At 32.3% G+C, this 9,618-nt stretch overlaps 1 protein-coding gene and 1 long non-coding RNA gene across 2 annotated transcripts; both read right to left on the minus strand.

Moving 5' to 3' along the window:
- Positions 1-1,233: 1,233 nt before the first annotated feature.
- LOC105116290 (uncharacterized) lies at positions 1,234-1,780 on the minus strand. Its single transcript, XR_840504.1, has 3 exons — positions 1,691-1,780; positions 1,547-1,585; positions 1,234-1,323 (listed from the first exon to the last, which is right to left on the minus strand). It is a non-coding gene; the product is annotated as an uncharacterized LOC105116290 (long non-coding RNA).
- Positions 1,781-5,005: 3,225 nt separating this feature from the next.
- LOC105116289 (uncharacterized) lies at positions 5,006-9,017 on the minus strand. Its single transcript, XM_011013569.1, has 4 exons — positions 8,934-9,017; positions 8,790-8,828; positions 8,190-8,574; positions 5,006-5,330 (listed from the first exon to the last, which is right to left on the minus strand). Exons 1-4 carry the CDS (start codon positions 8,935-8,937, stop codon positions 5,129-5,131), a joined length of 630 nt encoding a protein of 209 aa, XP_011011871.1. The 5' UTR covers positions 8,938-9,017; the 3' UTR covers positions 5,006-5,128.
- Between the last annotated feature and the right edge of the window lie 601 nt (positions 9,018-9,618).

A 9,618-nucleotide genomic window follows, 5' to 3' on the forward strand; every position in this document is an offset into this window, starting at 1 on the left:
AATGAACTCAGAATAACAGTTGTAGTTTCTCTGTCCAAAATTCCAAACGTAAACATTTAGTCTATTGGCTTGGAATTTAAAATTCTTACACCTTCTTTTGATGTTCTTTGTGAATCTACTAAAAAATTATCAAAGCTGGCCTCATTTGTAAAGGTATTGTAAATGGGATGCCCTATTCTAAAAGACTACATGAACCAACCAACTGAGAACTAACAAGAAAAACAAAATTAGCGGCAACAACAATGTAGGTGATAGTTTTTAGAAAAACAGGAAAATGAACATTGGAACATGAGCTTGTTACAAAAATAACAGGCTGCAATGACAAAATCAGGTGCTCACTATTAACCATTACTTGGAAATCTCATGCAATAACAACACCAGATGCATAGCGGCTAAGCATCAATTTCACCAGAAATTAATGTAGCTATTTAGAAAAAAAAAAGTTTCAAAAAAGTGGCTTTCATAAGTCAAACTATAAAGGAATATTAAAACATCTAAATAGAAGGAAAATAGATGATGATGTAAATCAGTGGCATAATGTCTATCCCAAGTTAAAAAATAAAATCAAGGGACCAAGCGAACTGGTAATTCAGTAAACCAATCACATAAAAAGAGGACTGCTAATTTAAAAGAAAATGTTGATATCTTTAAAAAAAATAGAGTCTCTTCAGCCATATATGTCGCGTCAGGTGAGCTTGTCTCCTTATGACATGAGTAATGGTAGATTAGTGATTATTGCCAGCACAATTAAACTCAAAATAAAACATTGCAAAGGAAAAAGAGAAAGTACCTGACTTATAACAGTAGAATCCAGCTTCTTTTTCGGACCCTTGGTGAGTAGTGAAATCAGAAATTCAATAAAGGGCTAAAAGATTCAATCAGCAGAAGAAAATCTCTTGATTGTTCAAACTTCAAATAAAAAAATTAGGGAAGCAAAGATAGCTACAACAGCTAAGGAGATCAAAATGATGGGGTAGTGGGCTTCAGATTCAGCAACCTGTACGTACTGAATCGTGATTTGAATTGCTGCTGTGAAGCACAAACTCAGGAGTGTCTTCCTTAATTCGGTTTCCAAGTCCGGCTTCGCGTCAAGAACATTGTTTCGCTGTGATTCGTTGATGGTAAGAGGCAGTCGCCCTCTTGGTGGTGATTCTGGAGAAGTTGGATGCCGCTCTTGTGGAGATTGTGATTCTGAGATGGTACTAGAAGAAGAAGGAAGGGGTTGCGATGATTGCGATTCCAGGTCGTCAATATTAGGAGGAGAAGCTGGCAATCTTGACGGCAGGTGTGATGTTATGAGGTGCAAGAGTTGGGACAGAGATTCTGCAACCCAAAGAGAGAAATGATAAAAAAAAAAAAAAAAGAATTAATTAATTGGCACATGGATACACTTACATGAAATAAATACATACGTGGAAATTCAATTATCAACAAAACTTGCATAATAAACCTGAATAAATCAGACTTAATACCATCAGGTGGTTGCATTGTTAAGGTTGGATGAGATAAGAAATTCAGATATAGAGTAGCACATAAAATTTCTTACCCACGATCTTCATCTTGATTGCACCAATCTTGATCTTTCCTGAGCATCAACAAGAAGAAAACAAAGAAAAAGAATGTCCCAAATTAATGACGGTACGTCATCGTAGAAGAAAGTGAGAAATGTAAAAAAGAAACGATCACTTACCCATGATGTTGGAGGAACCGAGACGCGCTGAGAAACAGTAAGAGAGTTGTAGGAAGTAGAGAGGATAACAAGTGAAGCAATTGCATATCGATGGTGTGATATTGATATATATATTCTAAGAGGAAGACACCTTTGTTCATAAGATCAGAAACAAGATATACTCTCCTTTGAAGTCAGGAGAGTGCTTGTGCAGCTTCCATCTATATACTTGTCAAGATATATAATTTTATGACAAATGTTTTTCTCATCCCTTGATTTTGTGACACATGTTTTTCTCATCCCTCGTGTTTCAAATTTATTAAATTGGTATTTTCAAGTAACCATTTTATTTCATGTAAATACCACATCGTTGACTCAAATACTTTCAAATGACCAATTGATTAAATTGGCATTTTCAAGTGATCAATTTATTTCATGTAAATACCCCATCGTTGACTTCAAGTGACCAATTGATTAAATTGGTATTTTCAAGTGACCAATTTATTTCATGTAAATACCACATCGCTAATAAACCATCCTGCATATTGAGTCACCCATGCATATTGATGGGACACTCAGAAGGGAAGGGAAGGACCATACATATTGATGAAGGAAGGGAAGGATTGATGGGGACACTCAGGAAAGGGGAGGACTGATATGGGCAGGACTGATATGGGGAAGGACTGATGGGGACACTCAGGGAAGGATTGATGGTGCTCGTGGTCGTTTGCACCCTTTTTCAAACAGATGCATGCCACCAGCCGCTGCCACCACCACCACCACCACCACCAACACTTAAAAAAATGAAGTTAGATGTTTCAATAGAAAAGAAGTTCGACTTAAACAAAAACTTACTATAAAATTGAGTTAATAATTTAATTCAATCAAAATGTAAGACCACCATCAACACTTAAAAAAATTATATACCACCACCATCACCACTTAAAAAAGTTATATGTTTTAATAGAAAAGAAGTTCGACTTAAACAAAAACTTATTATAAAATTAAGTTAATAATTTAATTCAATCAAAATGTAAGATTTGGACTTTTAACATATCTATTCAATTTATACTAACTTATTCTTTCAAAAAATAATTTTATTTATTTATTATAGAATATAATTCTAACTTAAACAGTTTTAAGTGAAAATTGAATAGATTTTATTTATTTAATAATTTTATTATTTCTTCCTAAAATAATAATTTAACTGGAATGGTAATTATTTACTTATTTATATTTATTTGAATTGATAATAATACTGTTTGCTTAATTATTATGGAAATTGTAATTATGATGTATTTATCTTTTATATTAATCACATTGGATTTTCCGAAGTGGAGAGGACAAAATTTCAAGATGAAGGTCTACTTCTGCCAATTAATACAAGCATTATACAAGGGCATGCTGTATTTTTCCATTGAAATCAATGTATTAATGCTCAATGAACTTCATCTTATGCTAGCTGAATGTTCAATTAATGTTGAAATCAATATATTAATCCAACATTCAGCTAGCACAACATAGTTCATCCAGGATTAATTATTGATTTTCATTGAAATTTAATATTTTAATCCAATATTCAGTAAGTATAAGATGAAATTCATTGAGGATTAATATATTGATTTCAAATTTCATCTTTATGCTAAATGAATGAAATTCAATATTTTAATTCAATATTCAGCAAATATAAGATGAAATTTATTGAGAATTAATAAATTAATTTTTATTAAAATCAATATATTAATCCAACATTCAGCTAGCAAAAGATGAAACCAATATAAGATGAAGTTGCTAACTGAAGCCAACATAAGATGAAGTTTAATGAAATCAATAAAATATTATTGATTTCATTAAACTTCATCTTATGTTGGCTTCAGTTAGCAACTTCATCTTATATTGGTTTCATCTTTTGCTAGCTGAATGTTGGATTAATATATTGATTTTAATAAAAATTAATTTATTAATTCTCAATAATTTTTTGCTAGCTGAATATTGGATTAATATATTGATTTTCATTGAAATTGCTAGAGAAAAATGACTGTACAAATATTTTTTTTAAAAAATTAAGTTTCAGCCATTTCAACTCCTTTCTTGATGAAGAAATTAGATTTGGATCCACTAGGTGACCTCTGGCCTTAATAGTGGATGTGTTTGGCATGGAAGGATTGCATGGAATCGACGAGCTACAAGTCGTTTTCATCCTGGTTGGTAAGTCATACGTGATACCATTTCTGAGTTATATGTAGAAAGAAAAATGGTGGTGTGAATAGAAGATGATGTAAGATGAGTGTGAATATGTACTTAATTATTAGTTATTAATTAAACATATTTTCAACCTAGTTACATCATTATTTTTACTGAAAAATAGTTGATTATCGTGTATGAGAGTATTTAGTTTTGTGGTTTAATCTGTTCTGGACTTCATTAAAAATAATTTATTTTAAAAAAACTTAAATTAATCATTAATTAATTAACAAACATAATAATTTTACATGAATGTCATTGAAAATTCTCTTTTAAATTTTTTGTTATAATCTATAGTTTTTTTTTTAAATCTACATTTCAAATTACAATTGCAAAACCTAACACAATACTAAACATATAATTATAAATATTGAAAAAACAAATTTTTTTCCATATTCATTGTAAGTCTATTATATAAAGGGACGTTTGTGATAATAATAGATGTTACTTTTAAATTTTTTTTTTTTAAAAAAATATATTAAAAAAAAATTATTTCTAACATTATCTATTAACATAATCTAAAAATATTATAAAAAAATAATTTTAATTTGTTTTTCAAAACACATGTTCAGCCACCACTGTGCCGACACCCCTGTAACCATTTCAATATCACAAAATACCGGTCCAGCCTTCAAGCTTTGATGGGGTATATTTATGGGCTAAGAATGAATTTGATTGAACAATACGATGGAGTAGGCCTACATAGGCCTGTTGATTGATTTTATGTCGGGCCTGCTTCTCTGATTTGGATTGATTAATCTTATTGGAAGAATTTACTAAGGCTGGCAAAACCCAATGATTGACAAACCTATGAATTGCTAGGTGCAATGTGTTCATAAATAATTAAATATAATAATTTATAGCTTCTGCAATGTCTTTAAATTGGTGTCCAGCATGTAAATAAGTTCCTCTCCCTTGCTACTAATTTTTGGAACCATATATAATATGCTGCGTTTTGATCAAGAAAATGTTGCATTTATCAGCTTATTGGAGCTCCTTCCTTTATATTTAAGGATGTATTTTTATCTTTAATATTTTCTTTTTAAATTAAGCTTAGAAAAGAAAGTTTCATATTTCTATTATTAATCCTGCGTAATAAGCATACATGCATTAACTAATCCTCACCGTTTCTATAAAAGTTGAATTCCAATCGTGGTTGCCCTATAATAACACAGGAGGAGGAGTAAACTGTCAAATTTCGCATTTCAGAACCACCTAGAGGCAAGTGCAGATGGCAATAGTAATCAACAACATGATGTAGACTGCCCATATAACACATTTGATGCCAAGAGGGAATGGAGTTGCTATGGCGAAGAAAAACGTTGTCGCCGCTAGGAAGAACGCAACTTTCTCCAACACCTTGGCTGCAGTCGGAATCTTTTTTCCAATAAACGGTGAGACGAATAGAGAAGCAAAGATAGATGCAATAGCTAAGGAGATCGAAATGATGGGGTAGTGGGCTTCAGATTCAGCACCCTGTCCGTACTGAATTGTGATTTGAATTGCTGCTGTGAAGCACAAATTCAGGAGTGTCTTCCTTAATTCCGTTTCCAAGTCCGGCTTCGCGTCAAGAACATTGTTTCGCTGTGATTCGTTGATGGTAAGAGGCAGCCGCCTTCCTGATGGTGATTGTGGAGACAGCGCTAGAGGAGATTGTGATTCTGAGGTGGTATTAGAAGAGGAAGGTTGGGGTTGCGATGATTGCGATTCCAGGTCGTCAATATTAGGAGGAGAAGCTGGCAATCTTGACGGCAGCTGTGATGTTATGACGTGCAAGAGATAGGACAGACATTCTGCAACACAGAGAAATGATAAAATTAATTAGAATTAAATTAATATATTTTTAATGTTTCGAAATCATTTTAAAATAATAGTATTAAAAATAATTTTAAAAAATAAAAAATTATTCAAATATATTTTCGACTAAAAAACATTTTAAAAAATAACTCATACAAAAATACCAAACTCTTAAAAAAAATTCAATTTCCATGAAAATAATTAATTAATATATTTAAAAATAAAAAATACAACACTTCTATTCTATGTTATTTCATAAAATTATAAAAGTAAATGATACATATCAAAATAATTTTTAAAAAATAAAAAATTATTTATATATATTTTAATACTAAAAATAATTTAATAAACAACCTATAATGCTGTCAAATAAGTGATAAGAAATTCAGATACAAAGGAATATGAACTTTCTTACCTAAAATCTTGATTCCAATCGTGATCTTTCCTGAGCATCAACAAGAAGAAAACAAAGAAAAAGAATACTCAGAAATTAATCACGGAGGAGTACGCAGAGGAAAGTGGGAAATATGAAAAAGCAGCGATGGAACGGCAGAAACAAAAGATCACTTGCCCATGATTTTAGAGCAACAGAGACACGCTGAGAAACGGTAAGACTGTAAGAGAGTTGTACTAAGTAGAGAAGATAGCAAGTAATTAATGATATGAGCGAGGATTTACAACTCTTCAGGGAATCAAGTCCTGCACAGAGGGACTCGCTTTATGCTGAAGACTACACAAGGGTAGTTTTGTCACTTTATTCTAAAGAGTAGTGGTAGTTGTGTTACTTTATGCAAGACACTTCATGCAAGACTGCACAAGGGTAAGGATAGTGGTAGTTAGTTTTGTCACTTTACGCTAAAGACCACACAAGGGTAGTTTTGTCACTTTACGCAAGACACTTCATGCAAGACTGCGGTAGTTTTGTCACTTTATGCAAGACTACATAAGGGTGTGAATAGAGAAGCTGTAAGATGAGTGTGTATATGTACTTAATTATTAGTTATTAATTCAAATTAGTTACATCATTACTTTTACTGAAAAATAGTTGATTATCGTGTGTGAGAGTATTTATTTTTTTTGGTTCAATTGCCCTTCACTTTATTAAAAATAATTTTTTAGAAAAAAATCTGAAGTTAGTTATTAATTAAATCATTCATTGTGCACCGATTATTAATTATTTGCAATCCCTACACAGGGGGAAAACAATTTGTATTTTTCCCTTCCATAGCAAACGTACCATGCATTATTTTTGTTTATTTTCGTTGTTTGACGTGGTAGGTCATTTGATTATGTGGAAAGATGTAATTTAAATGTATTTTATTTTAATAATAATTTTTAAAGTGTTTAATTATTAACATATAATAATTTTACATAAATCTTATTAAAAACTCTCTCTTTAAAACTTTTATTATAATATTTTTTTGTAATTTATAATTTTTCTTAAATCTACATTTTAAATCATAGTTATAATTAAAATTCAACTTATTAATTGACATGGTAAAATGACTGGATAATGGATCTTATAAATTAACTCGGATTAACTCAGTGAAAGAATAACAATTTTAATTTTTCTGTCCAAAATTCCAAACGTAAACATTTAGTCTATTGGCTTGGAATTTAAAATTCTTACACCTTCTTTTGATGTTCTTTGTGAATCTACTAAAAAATTATCAAAGCTGGCCTCATTTGTAAAGGTATTGTAAATGGGATGCCCTATTCTAAAAGACTACATGAACCAACCAACTGAGAACTAACAAGAAAAACAAAATTAGCGGCAACAACAATGTAGGTGATAGTTTTTAGAAAAACAGGAAAATGAACATTGGAACATGAGCTTGTTACAAAAATAACAGGCTGCAATGACAAAATCAGGTGCTCACTATTAACCATTACTTGGAAATCTCATGCAATAACAACACCAGATGCATAGCGGCTAAGCATCAATTTCACCAGAAATTAATGTAGCTATTTAGAAAAAAAAAAGTTTCAAAAAAGTGGCTTTCATAAGTCAAACTATAAAGGAATATTAAAACATCTAAATAGAAGGAAAATAGATGATGATGTAAATCAGTGGCATAATGTCTATCCCAAGTTAAAAAATAAAATCAAGGGACCAAGCGAACTGGTAATTCAGTAAACCAATCACATAAAAAGAGGACTGCTAATTTAAAAGAAAATGTTGATATCTTTAAAAAAAATAGAGTCTCTTCAGCCATATATGTCGCGTCAGGTGAGCTTGTCTCCTTATGACATGAGTAATGGTAGATTAGTGATTATTGCCAGCACAATTAAACTCAAAATAAAACATTGCAAAGGAAAAAGAGAAAGTACCTGACTTATAACAGTAGAATCCAGCTTCTTTTTCGGACCCTTGGTGAGTAGTGAAATCAGAAATTCAATAAAGGGCTAAAAGATTCAATCAGCAGAAGAAAATCTCTTGATTGTTCAAACTTCAAATAAAAAAATTAGGGAAGCAAAGATAGCTACAACAGCTAAGGAGATCAAAATGATGGGGTAGTGGGCTTCAGATTCAGCAACCTGTACGTACTGAATCGTGATTTGAATTGCTGCTGTGAAGCACAAACTCAGGAGTGTCTTCCTTAATTCGGTTTCCAAGTCCGGCTTCGCGTCAAGAACATTGTTTCGCTGTGATTCGTTGATGGTAAGAGGCAGTCGCCCTCTTGGTGGTGATTCTGGAGAAGTTGGATGCCGCGCTTGTGGAGATTGTGATTCTGAGATGGTACTAGAAAAAGAAGGAAGGGGTTGCGATGATTGCGATTCCAGGTCGTCAATATTAGGAGGAGAAGCTGGCAATCTTGACGGCAGGTGTGATGTTATGAGGTGCAAGAGTTGGGACAGAGATTCTGCAACCCAAAGAGAGAAATGATAAAAAAAAAAAAGAATTAATTGGCACATGGATACACTTACATGAAATAAATACATACGTGGAAATTCAATTATCAACAAAACTTGCATAATAAACCTGAATAAATCAGACTTAATACCATCAGGTGGTTGTATTGGTGAGGTTGCATGAGATAAGAAGTTCAGATACAAAGTAGTACATAAAATTTCTTACCCATGATCTTCATCTTGATTGCACCAATCTTGATCTTTCCTGAGCATCAACAAGAAGAAAACAAAGAAAAAGAATGTCCCAAATTAATGACGGTACGTCATCGTAGAAGAAAGTGAGAAATGTAAAAAAGAAACGATCACTTACCCATGATGTTGGAGGAACCGAGACGCGCTGAGAAACAGTAAGAGAGTTGTAGGAAGTAGAGAGGATAACAAGTGAAGCAATTGCATATCGATGGTGTGATATTGATATATATATTCTAAGAGGATAACCTTTGTTCTCCTTAGCTATTGTAGCTATCTTTGCTTCTCTATTCGTCTCACCGTTCATTGGAAAAAAGATTCCGACTGCATCCAAGGTGCTGGAGAAAGTTGCGTTCTTCCTAGCGGCCACAACGTTTTTCTTCGCCATAGCAACTCCATTCCCTCTTGGCATCAAATGTGTTATGTGGGCGGTCTACATCATGTCGTTGATCACTGTTGCCCTCTGCAATTGCCTCTAGGTGGTTCTGAAATGCAAAATTTGACAGTTAATTGTGCCGTAACTTCCACGGTCCGTCCTAGGTTGTATTAAATATAAATAAAACCACAACCATGTCAACAATCAATTCAGCTCGATTATTTTTCAGTGCATTTCTTTATAATTTTCTTTTAAACTGGCCAGGTCTCTCTGTCTAGGCATTTTCATTTTTTTTTTTGTATATGATGGCTTGTTTTTTTTTTTGTGGTGAATATAATTAAGATGGCGAATGCACAATACATCGAAGATCGAGTGAATTAATTTATTTTATCTAATTATAACACTTTCTTGGAAGAGTACTAATACTAAT

Source organism: Populus euphratica, unplaced genomic scaffold (assembly GCF_000495115.2).
Source record: "Populus euphratica unplaced genomic scaffold, PopEup_1.0 scaffold898.1, whole genome shotgun sequence".
NCBI lineage: Eukaryota > Viridiplantae > Streptophyta > Magnoliopsida > Malpighiales > Salicaceae > Populus > Populus euphratica.

Excerpts from the sequence above, each read along its gene's own strand:
- LOC105116289 (XM_011013569.1), bottom strand. Across the intron at positions 8,575-8,789 it reads AATCAAGATGAAGATCATGG|AATCTCTGTCCCAACTCTTG; the intron begins GTAAGAAATTTT and ends TTTGGGTTGCAG. Across the intron at positions 5,331-8,189 it reads TCCTTAGCTGTTGTAGCTAT|CTTTGCTTCTCTATTCGTCT; the intron begins CTTTGCTTCCCT and ends TATTGCATCTAT.